Source organism: Uloborus diversus, unplaced genomic scaffold (assembly GCF_026930045.1).
Source record: "Uloborus diversus isolate 005 unplaced genomic scaffold, Udiv.v.3.1 scaffold_13, whole genome shotgun sequence".
NCBI lineage: Eukaryota > Metazoa > Arthropoda > Arachnida > Araneae > Uloboridae > Uloborus > Uloborus diversus.
Window position 1 is genome coordinate 4,601,182 of NW_026557987.1, and position 24,763 is coordinate 4,625,944.

A 24,763-nucleotide genomic window follows, 5' to 3' on the forward strand; every position below is an offset into this window, starting at 1 on the left:
ATACGTCGTCAAACATATTGACTTGGTTTTGTCGATTCGCGTGAACGGAAAACAGTAAAAAATAAACTATAGAATAAATAATTAGCATTTTGTAATGAAATATACTTAAACAAATTACCAAAAAGCAAAATAATTTTACGCTTTTACTTTTCCTATAGTTAAGAAATGCATTCAGCAAAGCAAATTCATCGTTGTAGAAGCACCAGAAGTTCATAGAATCTCATTTTAATCTATAAATACAAAACTAAAAACATCGTTATTATAGTGTGTTCATTTATAATCACCATTCTGCTTCTTTTAGGTCATTTGTTATAGGAAAAATGCATAATATTTTTAAAAATCTTTTAGCATAAGGATTTTATTTTTTCCATTTATTAAAACTGAAGTTATTGTTTGCGTTGTTTGGAAATTATTTTACGTACAAAATACATAGAATCGTAATCAATCGGGGGAAAAACAACAAGACTTATGGGGGGGGGGGGGGGGGGGGGGTCCGGACCCCCCGGACCCCTCCCTTGTGTGCGCCACTGATGGTCACCATTTGCTATTGTCAAGGAATGGCTCAAAATTTTCAGTGTGAACGTTTTTGGGCGAGTGTCATCGATGCCAGTATCCTCGTTGGTTTCGACCTCCTTTGTCACTCCTAAGAGCTCTTCTACTAATGAGCTCTGTATCATGTGATTTTAATAACTGTACTAATATAAAGAGCTTTGAAACCAATCACAAAAACATTCTCCAGTGACCCATGCTCGATCATTAACACGCCAAAATGCAGTTTATTGCGTGCAATCTGTAATCTCAGGAGTTTGGCTTTTAAAAGAGGAGAGAATTTTATCTGCTTGCATTGCCGCATCCGCGTAAAATCGAAACTCATCTGCATAAAATTTTAAAAAAGTGTCAAATCTTGAACCGCGTAGAACAGCGGTTCCCAACCCATGGGCCGCGGCCCACAAGTGGGCCGCGAACAATATGTTACTGGCCGTGGACACTGGTCAAGAATATGAACCAGGACTGTTAGGCCTTAATTTCCGTTTTTTGCAAAAATTCACTTATTAGATGTACCGTCACTCAAAAACTCCACCTGGCTTATCGACAATAAGGAACTGAAGAATTTTCATGTTTCTTAGGAACTTCTCCTATCATTGAAGATGAAATCTAATGAATCAGAAACTCCTTTAAAGAAAATAGCCAAACGAACTAGCATTAGCTTCAAGTTTAAAGTGCTCCTCCTTTGCTGAACTGGCATTACAAATCAGTGTAATTGAGAGACTAGAGCTGCTTTTCGACAACCTACTATTTGAATGAGACTTTTTATTGCAGTTTTCAAAAAATAATGTAGAAATGCATTGAATGTAGCGAGCTATTTAAGACTATCCAGTTTCAATGCAGATATCAAGTCCTTCGTAACAGCATCAAAAATCCCATGGAGCTTTAACTTTGATGACTTGTTTTTGATTTTCCTTAGAGCTGTACCAGCTAAATGAATGCAATAAAAAGTTACTTTCTTCCTTAAAAATTATTTTAAAAATTGTTCTTGTATAGTAGTTATTTATATCAGTGGTGTAACATAAGGAGAGAAGGAAAATGACATCTCCAGAACACTTTCAGTCCAAATACGGTATATTATTTACACTTAAGGACAGTTATGAGCAAATGCCCCCTCCCCGAAAAAGTAAATTTAGACTGTGCAAGTAGTATATAGTAGTTATTGGGCCTCAATAGTATTTTCTTCAAACTTGGTGGGCCGCAGAACTAAAAAGGTTATGAACCGCTGGCGTAGAATAAAGCCGCATGAAACGAGGGTCTGCCGCAATTAATTCCCGGTAGCTTCGAAAAGATCATAAAATGCATTCAGTTACAAATATTGCTCAGAAACTAACCTGGATGGACGTTTTCAATGTACCAAACCAGAAGAGAGTACAGGACAGCATCCGTGATCATCATGAGGGCCACACTGCGCAGACTGTACTCGTCATCCTCCACAGGAGAGATGGCGATGTTGGACCACTGAACTCCGACCCCCACCTCTTCGTAGAACGCAAAATATTTCGCCCCCAGGCCGAAAGCGGTAGTCGACAATAATGACTGAAATAAAACAGAAGAAGCTGTTGCTAGAGTCAAAATTATTTGCACGAAATCTCATGAAAAAATGCATGCATATATGCACTAAAAATACTTAAAATATTCACTGGAAACTAGGTCTGCAGAGTCAGAGGGAAAACAACAGACTTCAAATATTTTAGACATAGACTAATAATAAGAGTAGACCGAGCTATGGCAACCCTTTTGCTGCTCATAAACCAAACCATGTGACTGGTGGATATCCTAGCAACAGCGGGCGTTGATCGTAGCAGACGATCAACGCCCGCGCGAAATAAAATAAATAGAATTGATGGAACACGGAAGAATGATCTTTTATGGAGTCCGATTTGTAAATTTGTTATTCTAAGTTGTAAATATTTTGTTAATATACTGAGTTTTTCGTTTAGATAGTATTGTGCATTTTCTTTAGTCAATTTCAATAACTCTCTAAGCAATTAAAGATGCAAGCACCCAAAAAGAATAGGCAAACGGTAAGATTTTTACCTACAGTTTCAATTTAAGATACCGATTAGTACATTTTTGCGTTAACGCAAAACGTTTACGCCATTTCGTTCACGCCAACGCTGACAGCTCCAAATGAAATAAAAGTTACCGAAAACTGATCAAAAACTATTACTAATGTCAAAATAATGCATAACTAAAAGAAAAACAGTTGAATCTCTGCACCTGGAAGTTTTTTTTAATGAAAACACATTGTCTTAAAATACATGTCGAGTGCCAAACTATAGATAATGCTGCCATCTAGCAACCATGCTGCCAAAGTCTTCGCCAAGCCCTTCCACCAGTCACATGATACATCTATGAACCAATTTTCTTCATCAGCAAGAATGAGAAAGCTCGGTCTACTCTTATTATTAGTCTATGATTTTAGAGCCTTCAACTCTGACTATTTTACCCTAAAATCAGTCTGAGCCCCGACTCTGCAAGCAATGGCCAAGTTCAAGACTTTGAGAGAAAATGACAGATTCTGACAGATTTTAAAACTTAAGACTACCGACTCTGCCCTTTTCACCCCAAATTTACTCTGACTCCAACCATGTAGGCCTGCCAAACACTAAAGAATTTGCACTGAACCAAAAATATACCCGCTAATATTTTTTTATTTGTGCCAAGAAAAGTGTCACCTCTGAATAAAAAATAGCGTCTCTATTTTTTAATTTTGTTACTAAAGGTGATACTTATATATTTAATCAAATATTTACACAAAGTGGTATGAACATTAACTACTTCAACTGCAATCGATCCCAATATGATTTTTTTGTCGAAAAAAAAAATCTTTTATCAACTGATATCATTTCTAAAGATGAAAATATCCTTTTAACTAATAAAGAATTTCTTAAACGTAAAAAAAAATCTTGAGAAGAATACAGTAATTTGAATTTGTTTTTAAAAATTGCCCTTTTAATGCATTTATTTATATGCATTGATGCCAAAAGTCGCAAAAATATGCAATTGCACATTTTAGCCCTTTATATGCATTTGCATATAATACGGTTTCTAGTTATCACACTGCAACAAACTGAAGTTTTAAAAACTAAATTCAAAACAGAAATGATGACCCAAAGCCATTCTGAACATTTAAAGTTTCTCATTCTAAAGGTAACTCAATTTGACGTTTTTACGTTATTTTTTATTTTAAAAAAAACTATATCAAAATATTTATTTGTCTACACATTTTTACTTAAGAACAAAAATTATATTTTGAATATGCAAACTTAAAAACCATTTGCGTCACTGGAAAAAACCCATCACACTTTCACTTGAGCTCAAACTAACCAACTTAAGATATTAAATAAGATATTTATAAATACAAAAAATATATAAACCCAATATTATTGAAATTTAAAATCGTTGTATGGACAATACTTTTGGATAAATAGCATTTTGAAAATGAATGAATCATTTGTAGTAACCCTGTATTAATGTTATGGAAGCATTTTGTGATAATTTATGAAGAAATTTTTTTAATGATTAACTTACAGCCAAACTTTTAAGCCAGACAGGAATATGGTCATGGGCGGCCTCTTCTCGCACAGCTATGTACATGTAAGGAACATAAGTAAGAAAATAGATGATACCGGCACAAGCAGCAGCTAGCTTGGCCTTTGAGTACAAGACACTGACAAGGAATCTGAAAGAAAAATGTTAGTTAGTCGCAACTTGGGGCAACAGAATGTTCAGACACAAAAGCACACATTTGGGTAGAACTTGAAAATTTGAAAACCAGCCAATATTAAAAACTGAAAATTAGGAAGACTTGTGCATAAAATTGGGGAGACTTTGCACGAACCAAGCAAAGTTTGAGTGGAAGAGGGATTTTTAAAACATCAGTATAGGGATTTCATAGTACAGGAAATTTCGCAAATTCGGCAATACCGGAAATTCAGAAATTGAGATCACTATTATTAGTTATTGAAGTCAGAGTTAAAAAACTTCTCTGCAAACTAATGCTCATTTTGAAAATGTCTTAAAATAGGTATAGGTAGAGAAGGAAATGATTGGGGAAAAAAAGAGGAATTTGGGAGAGAGGGGGGCGGAGGGTGTCCCCCCCCTCCAAAAAAAAACAACTTTCAAAAGTTGAAAGTCTTACCCTATAAAAAGTTTTCTATGGTGGTTTCTTTATTAAACCACTGGCGAAACTTTATAACTCGACAAAAATGTTTAGAGATCCCCCAAGAGCGTTGAATTTTACCGAAATGTCCCAAATTTAGCAAAATTTCACAAAAACGAGGGTTTAAGTCCACTGGCGCTCCCTACATCATTTTAAAACGTAACCATTTTTCATACACTAATGCCTTAGTTGCAATCAATTTATAAAAAAAAAAGGCACCAACTATTTTAACTGCAACCTTATCACTGTAAACTAATAGAGCCATTTTTTTCCTCTTTGGATTCTACTAGGACCAGCATAGCAAGGCCCAGAACATGTTGCTGGTCGTCACATTTGTATTCAAACATCCAAATAAGAAAAATTTGGATGCACGTCTAGCATCAGGAAGAGATGTAATGCAAAACTTCATTTATTTTCATCTTACCAAGAAGCACACAAGACAGCACTGTTCCAGTATAAGATCAAATTTGGGGAAAAATCCAGATTACCAAGAAGGCAAAAACAACATTTATCAAGGGAGGTCAAGGATTTATCAAAAAGCAGGCAAACTTGATGAAGCATTGAAACAGACACAATCCAAGAGAAAGCTAGATGAATCAAAAGCCTGGAAAAAATTATGAGGATAGGCAGTTCCTCAAATTGCAACTAGGTTCAGGGGGACGATATATTGGTGCTTTTGATGAATGACTTAACTATCCATGAAAAAAGAACAACGAACAATAAAAAAACTTGCTAAGCGATCGACAGTCTCATCCACATCAGTTCATGTGCCAGTTCCTTCATCAGAAGCATCCTTTAGGGGATGATTACAGCGAACTTTTGAATCTTTGTCGTGATGGTTGGAATAAATTTTAAAACTTCCATTCAAAAACCAGGTGCTCTTCATACAGCAAATTGGATGGACAGAGAGTAACTTATTCCTTAAAAATTTATTTTTTAAAAATTGGATATCCAAATGCAAATACAAATGTGACGACCAGCAACAGGCTCTGGGCCCAGCTATGCTAGTCCTAGTCAGTTTATGAGTACCCAATGAAGATCAAGGGTCCTCTCCCAAAGCTATCTACCCACTTACTCATTACAGCCTCTCCTGCTAAACTGGGCCTAGTGTCCACAACCCTACCAAAGAGAAATGTTTTCCTAATTTCCAAATTAAATGAGCCATACATAGTCATTTTTCCCAATACTGATAGATATTATTCAGGAATTTTAATCAGAGCTATGTATCCTTTTTTATCACCAGCAGTTGGTGTCACCAGCATAGAATCCAAAGAGGAAAAAAAATGGCTCTATTAGTTTACAGTGATATAGTTAGTTAAAACAGTTGGTGCCTTTTTTTAATATATACATTGATTGCAACTAAGGCGTTAATGTATGAAAAATGGTTACGTTTTAAAATGATGTAGGGGGGCGCTAGTGGACTTAAACCCTTGTTTTAGTGAAATTTTGCTAAATTTGGGACATTTTGGTAAAATTAAATGCTCTTGGGGGACTTCTAAATATTTTCGTTGAGGTATAAAATTTTACCAGTGGTTCAATATCCACCATAGGAAACTTTTTAGACTTTCACTTTTGAACATTTTTTTTTCTTGGGACACCCAGGGGGGGGGGGGTTGAAAGGGTTTGGAAAATTTTAATAATTTTAGCACAGCATAAAGAATTTAGAAAGATTTACTGCTTTTGTAGTTTAAAAAATGTTTTATGTTCAGTATCCGTGAAAACTAACTCTGACAATACAAGACATAATATAATTTAATTTCACAGTACACCAAAGAATTATGTGCTGCTCTTCTCACTTAAACTGTTATGTACACACAAGAAAGAATTAGTATATCCGTATTATTAACCAGTTCAAATGTTTAGGTAAAAGTTTAATACAGCTTCATTCACAATGGGTGTGCATTTGTAAAATGTTTGGTGTTTTTCACACAGAAAGCTACTGGTATATTTTTGAAGTTTAAAACTTCGGTGTATAGTTCTGGTAAAAAGAAAAAAAAGTATTGCATATACAGTAAAACCCCTTCTAACGGATACCCTTCTTATGCGGACAATTTTTAATTCCCTGATTCCAAGTAGTGTTTCCAATCCCACAATCCCAATCCCGCATGATGTTTAGTGGGATTAATCCCATGGGATTGAGAGCGAGATCCCACGGGATTTCCAATCCCGCAAAGATTTTCCATGCAAATGTTTCCCAAGTTTTCGTCCATAAAACAAATATTTTCGCAAGTATTACTTGAAGTTTTAATCACCTTCTTGTATATCTACAAGAAAAACTTTGTCTCATATGAAGAACGGTAGATTTACCATTCAAGAAAACAATAAAAATAGAGTATATTTTTTTGAAAATGAATTGGTATTCTCATTCGAAGTTTCAATTTTCAAATGCTCAGCAATTTCAAACATACGTAAAAATTATTGGGGTTATCGATAATCTTCACTAAATATTGATACCCAGAAAATTGGGCTTTAGAAGAAATTGAGAAAGTGTATTACAGAGTGCAAAATCCGCTGGGCTATCCCCTCAATACAATGTTGGAACGCTTCTGCAAACTTAAGGAATGCGCTTGATACCTTTAACTTACTATAAGTGTACAATATTTTTTTCTGAAGAGGAAAAACCTTACTTTATTATCTATTGATGCCATCTAACCTGTAGAAAGTGCCTGTCGATGTCTTTGTCACCGTGAAGCTAATAATATAAATGTGAGTAACATGTTTTGAAAATTATGTTCGATGAATTAGCAAAGCAATCTGCAATATTCGGCACGACTCTAACAGAGGTGACAGAATCTTGGATATGACTCGTATGAAAGTGCAGTACATTAAGCTGCTCAAGTTTTTAATTGTCTCTTTAAAGTGAGAGGTAAAATTAGCGCAATTATTCAAAAACTTTTAGTGAGACTGCGACCCAATCAGCATTTACCCCCTGCACTAACAAATCTAATGCACTGGTGCAATGACCAATGTTAATGAAGCAACAAGGCAAGTTAAATTGGATAGAGTAATATAAAACTCAAACCGACATTGTTCTTGTACGAAATTTGAAGTTCATGAGCAAAAACTCCTAACATGCCCCTATAAGAAAAGAAAAAATCTATTTTAGCAGGTGATTTAGTTTACGGGAATCTTTTGCTAAATGTCCACAGTTTTTTAATCTCACAACCAACGGCAGTGGAGCCTCGTCACGCGTTTTCATCAAGTCCATTATTTTTTCTGCAAAAATCTTTTCCCATCCCATACGAGTGATTATTTGTGTTAAGACGCATTAGACTGTTTTAAAGCACACTTTAGCGTACCAAGCGATAGTCGCTAATTGAGATGTGACTTTGTAGTACTCTGCAATTGGTGCACGGAATTCGAGATAACGGCTAATTCATGTAACAAAAGCAGTCCTTCCTAAAAAGCACAACTTTTTCTATTAAAAATTTAACTTTTAGAAGAATAAAGTCAATCTTGTGGGATTGGCTCCTTACAATTCCGAAATCCTGCGGGACTGAAATTGGCGCGGGATTGGAAACTCTAATTCCGAGGCAAATAACATTATTAAACCCCTGTCCTGTGGACACCTCTCTATTGAGGACAAAAAATTGTGCCGTTTGTGTCCCCATTATAGGCGTTTTACTGTATATTTAAAAATATTTAATACTTTGTACGTTTTCGAAGAAAATAGAACTAGTAAACTATATTTTAATTTATAAAAAAAATCTAAATTTCCATTTTTTCCCCTCAGAATAACCCCCCAGAGAAAACCTTTCCCCCCACCACTACAAAATTTACGGAAATTTTGCATTTTTAGGTGTAAGTTTGTTTTCTCCTCTTATGATTATAGACATACCTTGGAATAGATATAAAAATTTAGGAAGTTCAAAGAAAAATCAGATCTTTTTTTTCTCACTTTTGGAGAAAATTTTATTTTTAAAATAAAGAAAATTAAATAAACATGTTACAAAAGTTATCAGACACATACAATTTTCACACTCGTGTGTAATAAAGTTTTGTTTTAAGGACTGTGATAGTTTTGTGTAAGGATTTTTCCAGAAATTTTAATCACTGAAAAATCCCTTTTTAGGGATTTTTGTTGTTTTGATGAAATTTAGGAGATATTTACATCACTGGGGGCTTGATGAAAAGGCATCAAATTTCAAGAGTCTAAAGGACAAATTGGGAGGTTGTTAATAGAGATAAATAACTTACGAGAATGCTATGTTGGCGACAACAAATATTTCTAACATGAGGAAAATTAAAAGTGGATTGCTGTATGTCAGGACCAGTCCATATTTGAGAATGACTGTCAAAAGAGCAGCAGTGATGGTCATCTGAAGAAAGCTAGTAATGAACCAAGCTAGCCAATGCACAGCACTATTGAGGCCCATAGTTTTCATTACCTATGAAATAAAAAGTAACTTGTGGCAAATGATAGCATCATTGTAGGATAAATTCCAAATTTTTAAGTGAAGAGATACTTTTACTAAGTTTTATATGTGAAGGGTTTACTATTTTTTTCTGACAGAGAAAAAAAATTGCATTATTGCAATTATTTTGTATTTTTTAGTAAAGTATCCCTTCATAACAAAAGTTCACATTTGTTGCTTTATGCTTTTTTCACAACAAATCCTTCACTTTTATTTTAAAAAGTTTAAACTCTTTATTTTAAAAATTATATATATATATATATATATATATATATATATATATATATATATATATATTCATACTTTAGAGATTAATGTTTAACGCCATGTAAGAGAAAATTCTAATTTTTGTTAAGGATGCAGAAAGACTGTGTACACTTTCTAAGAAACATAAACAAAATAGAAAAGAGTTGAAGGAGTAAAATTCTGCTTTTAAGAAAATAATTTTTAAAAATTTTTTAGAGGTTCCTCTAATGCAGCATTTTAAAAAATTGGTTTCATAAGTGGTTCTGAATTTGGAGTTTATTTGTGGAATCTCTGTACATTCCTCAATAGTAGGGGAGAGCGTTGTACCTGTGGACATTTATACCTTGGGGCACTTGTAATCTCTAATAGTAACCTTCACCAATAAATGGTGCCATAGAAAAAATCATTAAATGAGTAAAATTGACAATTTTGTAAGAGAAAAAAATTTCATGACTCCAAAGTAAATGTTTTCATTTTTATTTTATTTTCTGTCTTTTTACTTGTAAAACTAATCAACTGAATTTTATTTTGTTATAAAAGTGAAGTACAGTCGTCCCTCGCTACTTCGCGCTTCGACTTTCGCGGCTTCACTACATCGCGGTTTTTTCGCTTTTTTTTTCTTTCATTTTTTTATGCACTCGTATAAACTTTTTCCTACAAAAGAATAACAAAGTATGTCTTTCAAGTAAAGTAAGCTCTTCTGAGGGGCTATAGTTGTACTGGTTGAAGGAGTGGAGGTATAAATCGCCGAAGAAAGTGTAGCGAATCACTATTTCATTTTAACCGTTAAACACTATAACTGGAAAGTATAAGTCACTAGAGGATAAATAAATCTGTAAATGGTGTTCAACAGTGTACTAGCTTTTTAAGTTGTATACGCAATACCTTTAATGAGGATAAATGTAGAAGAACGGGGGCACATACGGTCACTAACTGGAAATTAAATCTTCATCAAACAAGTTAAGCTATTTTCATAGATTAATAGTAGTGTGAAAGAAATGCATGTGTGTATATAATTTTATTTCACAATAATATAACTATGTGATATCTATTACGTCTAATATATCTCATTTTCTCATATTTTGTGTAATATATTAAGTAATGCAAATGTAATGGTGGCTTAGGGTGCTGTTTCATGTCTAGGGTGCTCTAACTATTTTAAAAACCTATTTAAATTGCCCTAAGTAAGTTAATGCGCTCCAATTAGGAAAATATTCGGTTTATAAATACAGAATCCTACTTCGCGGAAATTCAGTTATCGCGGTAAAGCCTGGAACAAATTAACCGCGATAAATGAGGGTTGACTGTATTTTAAATATTTTGGTTATGAGAATATAATGATAGTGCATTTAGATTGAAAACCATTTAGTTTTTCTAAAACCATGTGGTGATTGTACCTTGGGACCGCCAAACATATTGTACCTTAAGACACGTTCCAAGGTACAAAATGGGCATGGTTCTTGATAATTAAGATATGTTTACGAACATGGAACAATGTTCTAATCTTATGTAGTCTTTTAAGCACATTTAATATTAGATAATAATTCATTATTTAATTCATTACCGTGAAAAGAATATATTTTTGTTTTTTGGTGCAAAGTTGGTTCAAGTTTATGGCTCTTTTCCTGAATCATGAAGACTTTCCCGTCGTACAACTGGATGTGTCCCAAAGTACAATAGGATGTTGTACTTTAAGACAGCTTGGAACTCTTACTTTAAATGGCTGGCAAAATTTTATTTTCAAACTGTTTGAATTTTAAAAAATGTATTGCAGAGAAATATGTTGGGGTATTTTAAGGTGAATTTTAGATTTTAAATTTGATTCAAATAATTGACAAAAATTAAAATATGAAAAAGTATCCCAAGGTACAACCCTATAGTTTGCATGCGAAATTCTAAGAAATAGTTTATTTACAATTAAAATTCTTTTTTTGTTTAAGAAAAATAATTTTTGACCTAAAAGTGTATATTTAAACTTAACACAAATTTCTTAAGTATCTACAACTTGTTTCAAACAAAATTTTAAAGTTTTAATTAAAATAATATGAGCGGTACCAATTTTTACTATGACAGATACATCCTTAATATCAGGCTTTATGGCTGAAAGTTACATTCTCAGATGAGGATAAGCACTCAGTCTCTGGTGACATTTAGTTTTTGTCGACAGGTAACTTAAGAACATAAATTTAGTTGCAAACAGTGCTAACAAGGAATTTTATGACAAATCAGAACATTCATCATTTAAATTGCGCCAGTGAATGGCATCGTTTTAAATTTCTAGTGCAAGAAAGGATCAAATGTCATTTCAATGAAAGAGTCTTATTCTAGAGCTGACATAACTGAAGGCCACACATTGACACTAAAAGGTAATTTATCGTTACTAATAATAAAGCTGAAAGTCTGTCTGGATCTCTGTCTGTCTTGTACATACAGTAAACCCTCATTAATCTGGACCCGATTAAACCATATTTGTCGCCGAAATTAAAAATTGTAATAAATAAATAAATGCGATTCTGAAAATAGTTTTGATAACTGATTCAAATTCAAATAATTGACATAGATACGATGTATTAAAATATGTTTGTTTCCTTTACTAACAATAAAGCTGAATTTCTGTCTGGATATCTGGATCTCTGACACGTGCCTAGACCGTTCGGCCGATTTTCATCAAATTTGTCAAAGTTAGTTTGTAGCATGGTGGTGTGCACCTCGAAGCGAATTTTCAAAAATTCGATTTTGTTCTTTTTCTATTCCAATTTTAAGAACATTTTACCGAGCAAATTATCATAATGCGGAAATGTAAATTACGGAATTAACATAACGTGGAACCCTAAAATGGGCGAGCAAATGAACATAGCCAATTGGCAAGAAATTCATCATACATTATTTGTAAATATACAGACCTTTTAGTTTTCTACTTCGGGCAAAGCCATGCGGGTGCCACTAGTTAATAATAAAGGTAATTTATTTTAAAAAGTCACTCATTTTTAAGTGATATTTATAATGCACTGAGCTGTTTATTAGGAAAGTACTAATTAAACTCATTTAAACCTTATTTTTAAGTGACTAATTAGAACATTTGCGGGGGAAAAAAAGCAAGTTTGGTGGAGCCCTTGAGTGATCTGACCCCTAGGGTTACACGGAACGCAATTTAAAAAACCCTGCTCTAATGGATCATTGATAACAACCTGAAAGTGGAATCCTGATTTGTTGAAAATAATATTATTGTCAATTTTACATGCGGGTCAAACATTAAAACTGTACTAATGGAGTTCAAAAATGCAAACCCATGTTTTGCAGTAGCAAGAATATTTTTTTCAACGCAAAAAAAAAAAAGAGCTTATGAATGAAAAGACACCCTACCAAAAGATTTTGTTGGATTTTTCACACAAACCTAAACACTTTTCTTCTCACATTATTTGACAGTTTGAAAAATACAGTCAATTCGCAATAACTGGAATCTAAAGGGACCGGCGAAAAACTTTGACTTTTCGGAAGTTCGACTTACTGCTAATTTCGGTTTTTTGATATTTTAATATTAAAAACCATCGAATATTTTAATTAATGTGTAATAACAGATAAACATAGAGAACTTAAAAGTTTTTAAGTACAATACACACAGTTTAATCAAAAATATTGAGAGAAAAAAATCAAAAGCATGATCTTGATTTCGATACTGCTGGAACCACTTGAATAGAGCTGATTCTATTTCAGGAAAGGTGCACATCTTCATTCGTTTCAAACTTGGATTCATGGATCCTACCGCTTTAGAAGTTTCTCTTTTTCTTTTAATATCATTAACAGAGTACTTGATTAGACATCTTTAGTTGTAAAGAAAACTCTGTCTCTCTCGTGCGAACTTATGAACAAATGATCGAACTAAAGAATGAAGGGGGACACATCTCAACTTAGGTCAGCCTTTGAATAAATGTACAATCAGTTGACTTGAAAACTTGACAGATTAAACACAAAATCGTAGTCTAGCAACATGTTAAAGTGTAAACAGTGCAGTACAACTAAGGACTTATTTCTGCACTTGGAACTTCTTTATCGCACATGGGCTCAACAGGTGCTCTTCTTGCTTTAGAGGTCTATTGTGCAGGAATTGCACACAAAGGTGAATTAATTTTTCTCTCACAGTTTTTTTTCGTTCCTTCGAAATAAATTTCGAGTCATCTTTGAAAAAAACTTCGAGTTAAAGGAAGTTAACTTCGAGATATTGAGAATAATTAGCATGGAGTCAAAGACAAAGGGGTCGGGACTTGATAAAAACTTTGAGTCATGAGTTATTGGACTTTCAGTTATCGCGAGTTCACTGTATATTTTCATGATATTTTTTGTAGAGCATGCATAAGCATCAACTTAACATTCAATTCAAAAAAAAATTTCACAGTAAGATAATTTGAAACTTTTTATTTTATTTTGTGGAAACTTGAAATTCTTACCTCTTTTAGTCTTTGTTCTTTTTCATACACAATGTTTTGAACTAACATTGACACTGAGTAAACCCATGAAATAGCTAAACAAAGGGGCATAACATGTTCAATCATGAAAAGAAATCTGAAAAATAAGAAAAATAAAATTCTTACATTTGGGGGAAACTATTTTGTTCTCAAAAGATTGAAACATTAATCACCAAATAAAATCACATTCGACAAATTACAACTCATACAAAATACAAAGATACAGTCACTTACACAACCTTACTAGTTATGCCCTAATTGCAATGAGGATCTAACAATTTGTGCTTACACTACCTTACTAGTTATCAAGAGTACCTATATGCAAAGTTTTAAGGGGGGGGGGGGGGCTCAGATATTTTCCCCAGGGTTTAGCAGGATATTTTCCCCATAAAAACCGATTTCAGTACAGATTAGGGTAATTAAAAATTCGACATTTTTAACAACTTATTCATTAATGGCTGGAGAAGAAAGGTTTTTACATTTTTGAAAGGAAAAAAGTACTAAAAACAAGGAAGTTCTAATTTCAATGGGGGGGGGGGGGGCTTGATCCCCACTTGCCGCCCCCCTCCCATATGGGCGCCTTTGCTAGTTATGCTCTAATTGCAATGAGGGTCTGATAATTTGTGAACTCCAGTGGATGACGGATTAATCACATTTGTTTCAAAAGGAGTGAAGAAAGCCTGTTTGCTTTCAAAATTATGTACTGAAATAGCTACGGGTCTTGAAAAACTATAAGAAATTCCTCCTCTTTCTACCCAAACAGAAATGAACTTGTGCAAGGTCAGGCCCCTAGTAATCAGTAAGCCATACTATAAATTAAATTACATTCCTACCCACCTGCTTAGGTTTGAATTACATTTTAAATTTAGTTTTTGTCTGCAAATTACTTTGATAATTAAATATTATTTTGGTTTTTGATTGGATAAATTTTACATGATTTGAGAAATTTTCTATACAGTAAAAACTTTAGAGCAAAAGAAGAAGTTTTATAATGCTGTTAACAGCTAATAGTCTTGAACTCTTGCTAACTAAACAAAAAATACAGAACATAAGAAGTATTTCCAAAGCAGATCAATTAGATGCCACAATCTGAACAATAAGTTCCTTTTGATGCCTAATTTTAGATTTCACTTCTTTTTTTTTTCTTCTTACATTTTATTTATCTCGGTTGTAATTTTACGTTATTGCCACTTAATTTCATAACAATACAGCATGTAATTTTATTAATTTTATTTTCTTACATCGTTTATTGCAATATTGAGGCATTTTGTTATTACAATCACACAATTTAGTTGACAAAAAAGTAACACATCCTCAAAACACTTGTAATATTTCTCCATGGATGAAATCCTCAACTATTATCTTTTAACAGAAAATGAGCTGGACGATAGTTGTTATATTTATGAGGTTTTTGATTTTTCTTGAATAAAGTGCTCACAATTTGATCAATTGCTTTTTGCACTTCCTATACCTCATCTTTGAATTTTCATATTGGGGAATAATCTAGGCTGCAAGCAGTGTCGCCAGATGGTCAAATCCAGATTTCCCCAATTCCCTTCCAATTTTTCCCCAAAAGCGATGTTTTCTACCAAAATTCCCCCAAATTCAAAAATTATTTTTCCATTAATATTTTCAGAAAATGAATCGACTTCCTCAAAAATTTTTGTCCCTTAAAAATTTTTTTTTCCCCAAATAGCCAAATTTTTTAATAAAATTCCCCACCTTTTTTTTTCTTTCCATTTTCGCTTTTTTTTTTTTAAATCTTTCTTTATCTGTACTAATAAAAAAGTTGAAAGTCTCTCTGTCTGGATATCTCTCTGTTGCATGTAGCTGCTGCTGTTTGTAGCATGGGGGTGTGCACCTTTAAGCGATTTTTCGAAAATTCGATTTTGTTCTTTATCTATTCTAATTTTAAGAGCATTTTCCCGAGCAAAATTATCATAAGATGGGCGAGTAAATTATCAAGCTATCATTTTTTGTAAATATACAGGGGAACCAAAAGACCTTTTACTTTTCTACTAAGGGCAAAGCCATGCGGGTGCCACTAGTCATAAATACAAGCGCCTGACCAAGAGATAAGAAATAGCCAAATGTTTTTTTTTTCTACTTGCATTTACTATTCTGCTTCTGTATGTACATTTAAACTATGATTTTTTTATATATTTATCTAAGAACATTCTTCATCACACTTATTTTTACCTGTTTCACGTATCAACTAGTTACTCACGCAGAACACTAATGTGAATTCCGTAGCATAATATTCCACATAATGCGAAATGCGAATTCCATAAAGTTGAGCAAAGCTAAACCAATGCTGTTTGATATAAACAATGTAACTACTACTTCTTGATGCAAATCTAAATACGAAAAAAATTCTTTTTTCCCCCTGGTTATCCCCAAGAAAAAAAAATTTCCCCCAAAAATTCCCCTCAAAACCCATTTCCCCAGAGAGCACCAGATTTCCCCAATCTGGCAAACACTGGCTGCAAGTGTCCATGTGCAGCTTCTGCTAAACTACTAACTCTAGCTTGGTTGTCTAAAGTAAGGTCATAACAAAACCAAATGACACAAGCCAAAAGAACTCAAACTCGGACTGCTTGACTAATTCACTGCTGGGTTCAAAGTAGACTAAAACTGTGAATAGAATGCATCATAATGAAGCTTTTAGACCAGCATTTTTCAACCGGTGGTCCGAAGACCAGTCCTCATGGATTTTTGCTCGTTCACATAAAAGAAACTTCCTTACAAAATAAATAAATAAAATAAGAAAAAAGAAAAGGAAAAAAAGAAAGCATCATCATAATAATCCTATACAGTTTGACCATCGATTACACGGAAAGGCTAATATCCGGTTTATAGGCGGAAATGGACGTATCTATTAGTTTATAGGGGTGTTAATTGGTTTGCTTCAGACATGCACTTTTGCATCTCTATTATTTAGCCTTAGTTTTGTAAAAATGAAAATTTGCTCGCAGCAACATTTTTTAAAACTAAAGTAGATTCGATCTCTATTTTCACGGCAAAAGTTAATTGATTTATTTATTCACAACAAAGTTTTAAGCTTACCATTTTGCTTTTACGTTCCTGAATGAAATGAAAATATTTTATTTCCTTTTTGTTGTTTCCATGGTAACTATCTTTGTTTCCCCTTACTTTATTTCTGAGAATGCAATAAGTGAATAAGGCACTAGTGACATTTTAAAACGTGTGTATCAATATCCCATCGCTATTTTCCCATCTTCCCTACTAGATTGAATCAGATGGAATCGACTTTACTTGGCAGACAGCCAGATTACATACAATCCATGGTCAAACAGTACCAGAGCTTTACGTTAATGTTGTGATTACTTTTCATAGTTTTCTATGGTTTTTCAGCAATGCTTACTGATGTATAATTTTATTACAATAATTACTTATCTTATTCTTAAAATTTGTACATTTTTAAAAATAATTCTTCAATAACTAGAAAAGTTTTATCTGTATATTTATTAATTCATTTATTATTATTAATCATTTGTAGGGAAAAAAGGAAAAACTCCTCAGTGTTTTGAAAAATTTTAATGGTCTCCGAGACAAAAGTTTTTTCCTTGCAAAAAAAAAGGGTGGGGGGGGGGGAAGCCTCCCCAGTTTGTAAGAAATCACATGTTTTTAAAGGTCTGCAAATGAAAGTTTTTTTTTTTTTTTTTGCAAAAAAAAAAAAAAAAAAACCTAAAAAATGAAAGAATAAAATTAAGGTAAGAAGAAAAAGAAAAAGGGAAAAAAATCACTCATCCCAGTGTTTTTTTAAAGGTCTTGTTGGCTTGCAGGTTAGAAAAGGTTGAGGAATGCTACTTCAGACTATTTCAGATATTAATTTAACTAGGCCCTGCCTGTAACCAATTATTTCGTCCATCGACTCTAAATAATATCAAAGGATTAAATGTATTACTTTCAGAAATTGTATATTTATGGGCACAGTACTACAAAATGTATCATCAATACATATTCCAACAAAATGAGCAAGATTCTGATTTTTAACAGAAAAAAATACTTCAAAATCAACATATTAGAAGAAAAAAACATACTGGTCTTGTATGTAGCATGGGTAAGGAAACTGGTGAATGTAGGTTCCAGGTTCGGTGACATCATGGCCAGCATAGATGCTAATCATTGCCCTTTCGAGCACATCCTGCCAATAAAACAAATCTTGAATGTACATAACTTAAAATATTCAATCCACATTCAAATTCTGCATGTAACTTTTGTTAAGAAATAGAGAAACATTTTTTTAAAGTTACCGTATTACCCTGCATTATCCGGCATGCCGCAAATTTTGGGGGTCACCAGATTTTCAATAACACTTCTCTGGTCTTTTCCGGCATGCCGGAAAAATCGAGGTTAGGAAAAAAATAATTTAAAATATAAGTTCTATGCATATCTTATTAGTATTAATTAACAGTTTAGTTTTGTAAAAATATTTACTAACAATGTCATTTGTTATTTCAACAAGAAAAATATTGTTTAATAAAGAATAATTCTATAAAAATTAAATTAAAACTAAGTAAGCAAACAATTATAAGCAGTAAATTACCACCCCTAAACCAGTGCTAAAGAATTTAACATAGCTATTCAATAAATAAAAATTAAACTTACCTCTCAAAAAGGAACCAAAAATAGTTGATTTAAAAAAAATTATGAACAAATCGCAGTAACGATGAGTGCTCCTGAATTGATTACTTTAATGGCATATAACTAAATCCATTAATAATGACCTACCATAAATAACAAGCACATATTATATGCAATACACCTTTTTTTTTTTTTGTAAGGAGGTTACTTTGGGGATTTATTTTTTTTCCCCTTAGAGTGGTTTGTTTTCTGATTGGAATTGAATGGGGAAATTTATTTTTGTTTTGTTGCAAAATGAACATCAAATTATCCGGCATGCCAGAAAATTCAAATTTCCCGGCATGATGGTCACCTCGCTTTTTCCCGGCCTGCCAGATAATGCTGGGTAATACGGCATTTTCCTCACAAATAAGTAAAAAATAAAAAAATGTATACCTGTCAACCTTCCAAGAAAAGAATCCAGTAGATTTTTTTCACTATTCCTTTAAGTACAATCATAAAGAAGTTCTTTACTTCATATACACATAAAATAATTAAAGAGGAAGGATAAAAGTTAAATTACTGGTTAATATATTGGTAAAACTGATTTCGGGCAGGAAGTTTTCAAACTATGGAGTACATGAAGACGAGAACTGTAAAAACAGTTTGTCAAATAACTCCTACAAAAATGTGACGATTGATGCAATATACGCATATGAAACTCTATTTCCTCCATTCCTCCCAGTTATTTTTCCTAAAAGCTACAGAACTGTGAGCGATGAGCATGAGAAGTGGTTTCACTAAGATATCTCTGCAATAGAACGTCCGCATAATCTTTACAAATACAATTTTGCATGGTTTGTTTCACAAAAGGCACTAAATAAGGGAATTTCCCGAAAGATTTACAAAATCCAGTGGATTTGGAATAAAAATCGGGATACCTCTCAATGCCCAATATCGCTGTTTACTAAAAATCCAGGAAACTACTGGAAAAACCAGTAGAGTTGGTAGGTATGAAAATGCCTTTCTTAAACACAAATGTAGATTATAGATTAGTTTAGTAATAAACGAGAAAATTAATAACAATAAAAAATTAAGCAGCAACAAGGGCTATATTGTTTAATATCTTAATTACATTTTCTGAAGATCTGTGTAAAAGAGTGTATGGTGTGATTACTAGTCATCAGGAAGATTACAATGAAAAGTTTAACAAGGCAAAATCTAAATAATAATAATCAGTTTTAAGATGACACGAGTGCAAAATTATAATAATAATACCTCAAAAACACAATCACAGTCAACATAATCACAAATTACAGTAAATGAAAAAAAAAGTGCAAATCATTTGAAATATTTTTTGATAGCGATGGATCATAGTTTTCTATGGTCCACTGAACTACTAATGAAAAAAAAAAATAAGCAAACAGCAGACAATTTGTAACCATAACAACAAAAATTAGTCTCTGTAAACAAATATTAAAAACAATAAGCTAGACTTATTCTTGTTGCCATAGGAAACTGAGAAATCAAACAAACATCAATTATGGTCAAGTGAGGTTAATAAGCAATTCGTGATTATTCAAAAACAAGAACTGGAATTTCAGTCCATAACCAGGAGACAATCATGCCATCATAAACGAATAGAATGGCGAACAATCGCTGAGGGTTTGATTGAACCTCCATTTCATACCTGTATCCACACGAAACCAAATTGATAGTAGCCGTATCCCCAATTCCTCGGGCCAGGAAACCAGAACCTGCTGCGAACCAGATTGGTGGTGGTGGTGAAGGAGGCATTCTGCCGGATTTTGTACGTCATGTGATTCGGCATGGAACCATCTTCCGTCATATTGAAAATGACACCTACAAAAAAAATTTCTTGGCTGAAATAGTAGCATTTTTTAAAAAATATAAAATAGTCATTTTTGTCTTAAGTTAAGTAGTCATCATAGTCACCAGCTCTTTAAAATAGTCGGCAGTGATGGCCCTGAAAATGTAATAGAGGGTGTGTTACAATTCCCTCCCAAGTATGAAAGGCTTATTGAAAGAAACATACAGTCTAACAACAGATCATATGAGGCGGTGAGAAGCAAAGGGATGTAAGTGGACATTTTCAAGTTCTGAGTAAAATGTGTTTAAAGATCAGATCCTAGGCAGGCTTTCATTGAATTTTTTTTCTAAATCATGCTGTATAGCAGCAACTAGTGTCTGACCATCGATTACATGGAAAGGCTAATATCCGGTTTATAGGCGGAAATGGACGTATCTATTAGTTTATAGGGGTGTTAGGTGGTTTGTTACAGATGTGCACTTTTGCCTTTATTATTTAGTCTTAGTTTTGTAAAAATGAACATTTGCTCGCAGCAACATTTTTTTAATCTGAAGTATATTCAATCTATATTCTCACGGCAAAAATTAATTGATTTATTTATTCACAACAAAGTTTTGAGCTTACCATTTTGCTTTTGCGTTCCTGAACGAAATGAAAATATTTTATTTTCTTTCTGCTGTTTCCATGGTAACTATTTTTGTTTTCCCTTATTTTATTTTAAAGAATGCAATAAATGAATAAGGCACTTGTGACATTGTAAAATGCGTGCATCAAAATCCCATCGTTATTTTCCCTTCTCCCCTGCTAGATTCATTCAGATGGATTAGTCTTTACTTGGCAGATTGCCAAATTTAATATAATCAGCGGTGAAACAGTACCAGGGCTACTAGTACCATCTCTTACGCCCAAGACAGAGGAGAGGTTCACCTACCATGTGTACTGGTTATCTCCAAATTTTTATTTTTGCCACTTAGGTCCCTTTGCTTCTCACTGCCTCATATGGAACTGGCAAACATCCAGTTAAGACGAGTCTATCTGAATGAGGGACAAAAGTAAAAATTTGATGCACGTGTGCAGTGTTACCAGATTGGGGGAAATTTCCCCATTTTGGGGAAATCTGGTGCTTTCTGGGGAACTTTGGGGGAAAAGGGTTTTGAGGGGAATTCGTTGGGGAAAATTTTTTTTCTTGGGGAAAACCAGGGGAAAAAAAAACCTCAAGGAAAAAAGAATTTTTTTCGTATTTAGATTCGCGTCAAGAAGTGGTAGTTACATTGTTTGTATCAAACAGCGTTGGTTTAGCTTTGCTCAACTTTATGGAGTTCGCATTTCGCATTATGTGGGATATAATGCTACGGAATTCACATTAATAGTTCTGCGTGAGTAACTTGTTGATACGTGAAACAGGTAAAAATAAGTGTGATGAAGAATGTTTTTGGATAAATATGTACAAAAATCATAGTTTAAATGTACATGCAGAAGCAGAGTAGCATACAAGTAGAAAAAAAAAAAACATTTGGCTATTTCTTATCTTTCGGTCAGGCCCTTGTATTTATGACTTGTGGCACCCGCATGGCTTTGCCCGTAGTAGAAAATTAAAAGGTTTTTTGATTCCCCTGTATATTTACAAATAATGCATGATGAATTTCTCGCCAATTGGCTTGCCCACGGTATGGTTCCACGTTATGATAGCTTGGTAATTTACTCGTCCATCTTATGATAATTTTGCTCGGGAAAATGTTCTTAAAATTGGAATAGAAAAAGAACAAAATCGAATTTTCGAAACATCGCTTAAAGGTGCACACCCCCATGCTACAAACAGCAGCAGCTACATGCAACAGAGAGATATCCAGACAGAGAGACTTTCAGCTTTATTATTAGTACAGATAAAGAAAGATAAAGAAGACAAAAAAAAAAAAAAAAGCGAAAATGGGAAGAAAAAAAAAGGTGGAGAATTTTATAAGAAAATTTGGCTATTAGGGGGGAAAAAATTTTTTCAAAGAGACAAAAATATTAGAGGAAGTCGATTCATTTTCTAAAAATATTAGTGAAAAAATAATTTTTTAATTTGGGGAATTTTGGTAGAAAACATCGCTTTTTGGGGGAAAATTGGAAGGGAATTGGGGAAATCTGGATTTGACCATCTGGCAACACTGCACGTGTGCCACTTATTTGAATGTGACTCTGCTTAATTCAGAGGCTAACATACATCAGCAAAAGCTGGCGTCTCTGAAAACTAATAGATGCGTCCACTTCCGCTTCTAAACCGGAAGTTTGCCTTTCCATCTAATCAGTGGCAGACTGTATGATCAATACAGTAAGGATGCAAACTTTATTGGAGAAAGAAACCCTACAAGTTTCATTTCCCAAATGTTCGATATGTGAACCACCATTCGTAATACGGCAGACCCCATTAAGTGTAAAGACTTGATTCTTGTTTCACTCTCAGTAACTAGCCACACTAAATGGTCTTTCATTTTCCATCAAAAAGTTGCACCCCCCCCCCCCAACTCCACGTAATTAAGGGTCCCCCCCACCCCCGAATGCCATGTAATGTTTCACTACGGTTGTTTCAATAATTGTACGCTTGCACCCCATGTGTTACATGCTTAAGATTTCAACAAAAGAGATTACAATCGCATTTGCTACCATAGACTTCAGACTTGATTTCAGCCACATTATGGGAGATGCACATATTAAACATTTGTCAAACAAAACATTTTGTTTCTTTCTTCAGTAAAGAAAAACTTTGATGTTGTATTTATAATATGATTTCTTTTAATAAAGTCTTCCAAACCCTGGGGAGAATTGCGATGCACTCAGTACTGTAAAAACCGATAGGACTCGGGTCCAGTCCAGAGAAGGTTAAAAGTGTGACTGCCAAAAATGTTTCGATAAAGGCAAAATTTCACAAATGAATTATACAGAAAAAAACTTATGCTGGCAATAATATCTTTTCTTGAAACTTTTATTACTTTTTCCATTTTTTTTTTTTTGAAGCAATTGCTAGACTGTTTCATGTTTTTAAGGTTTAGTGAAGAATATTCAAGTTCTTTCTCGATCTAAATAAAAAATTTCAAAACTGCCCGGACCACAACAAAAATTACTTGCCGGCCCCTGGTCTCGAACTTGACGGCAGCGAGATAAAACAAATCAAAATAATAAAATCAATAAATAACTCACTGGCTAACACTGTGACATTGTCGAAATAGGCTTCATTTTTAAAATAACCGAGCAAGTCGTCTTCATTCCGGAAGCCCTGGAACATGTTTAGGCTCAGACCGGACATCAGGGAAATCCAGCTGCACGCAGCATTGTCGATAGAATCCAGTTGCTGCAAGAACACGTCCTTATCGATGATGACAGTATTTGCAGCAAACTCTTCCAGGGCAAGGCTGTGAAACAGTTGCAGGAATAAAGGGTACTTTTGAAAATTTTGATGAATCTGGAAGAAAAATAGTCATAACAGGACTTGTTTATAGTTTTGTTTTATGCTTAAATCAATACATACATATATTTAGTTGTTCAGTAAGTTACATTCTATATTAGCTACTAGTTTGTTTGGCACTCTTGGCTTCCTTGAGAGGTTTTCCACCTCCAGCTCAGTTAGTCCTTTGCCGGGCTGATGAGTGCTAATAAGCACGAAACTGCAGTCCTCGACTGGAATTGACTGAGCTGGCGGTGTATTTCATGTATTTCTGCCTTAGCCCTGGCTGTAGGGTGGTAACTTATTGAATATACCTGCCTTGCCTTCAATATTCGAGTTGAACCGAACCATTGTTTCGGTCACTCGTCTGGTCAGTGCTAATTCTATATTAGCTACCAGTTTGTTTGGCACTCTTGGCTTCCTTGAGAGGTTTTCCACCTCCAGTTCAGTTAGTCCTATGCGGGCTGATGAGTGCTAATAAGCACGAAACTGCAGTCCTCGGCTGGAATTGACTGAGCTGGCAGTGTATGTCATATATTTAGTTGACTCATGTTTCTTGAACCCAGGAGACTACTTTAACACAGAAAACAGCAGTCAAAGAAACGTATCACAATCAGTGTCCAAAACAGAATTAAATACTAGTCTACGTTCGATTTAATGACTACGTTCGATTTAATCCAAACAAAATCGGCCCCTATAATGAGAGGTGGTTGTAAAGTAAAAGGACTAGATACTGTACTAGATTGTTGCTTGGGCATATTCAATGGTGTTGGAATAAATTTTACAAGTTTTGCTTCCATTTAAGAAGAGAACTAAGAAACAAACAAAAGATAAATAATCACGCTGTTTCAATTTCTTCAAAAACACCACGTTTCAATCCATCTTACATTAAGATGACTACATTTCACTAAAAAGTACACTAAAAGTAATTGAGACTATTTTAAACTAGAGATCATAGTTGCCTTTCAGATTTTTTTTCAAAGACATTATTTCTCCTCTTATTAAGATGGTGTAGATGTTTTTCTCTTTTTTCCTTAAAAAAAACCACTTTATATCGTCTATCATTTGTGGGCAATTCTGATC

At 33.8% G+C, this 24,763-nt stretch overlaps 1 protein-coding gene across 1 annotated transcript in view; it reads right to left on the reverse strand.

Moving 5' to 3' along the window:
• Positions 1-24,763, reverse strand: part of LOC129232628 (ATP-binding cassette sub-family A member 2-like) — a 209,429-nt gene that overhangs the window by 117,481 nt on the left and 67,185 nt on the right. Inside the window, exons 14-20 of the mRNA XM_054866761.1 lie at positions 23,437-23,698; positions 20,116-20,288; positions 17,903-18,006; positions 13,821-13,935; positions 8,912-9,102; positions 4,084-4,234; positions 1,881-2,085 (exon numbers count right to left, since the gene is read on the reverse strand). Coding sequence (XP_054722736.1) covers positions 1,881-2,085; positions 4,084-4,234; positions 8,912-9,102; positions 13,821-13,935; positions 17,903-18,006; positions 20,116-20,288; positions 23,437-23,698 — 1,201 coding nt within the window. The remainder of the gene's footprint in view (positions 1-1,880; positions 2,086-4,083; positions 4,235-8,911; positions 9,103-13,820; positions 13,936-17,902; positions 18,007-20,115; positions 20,289-23,436; positions 23,699-24,763) is intronic.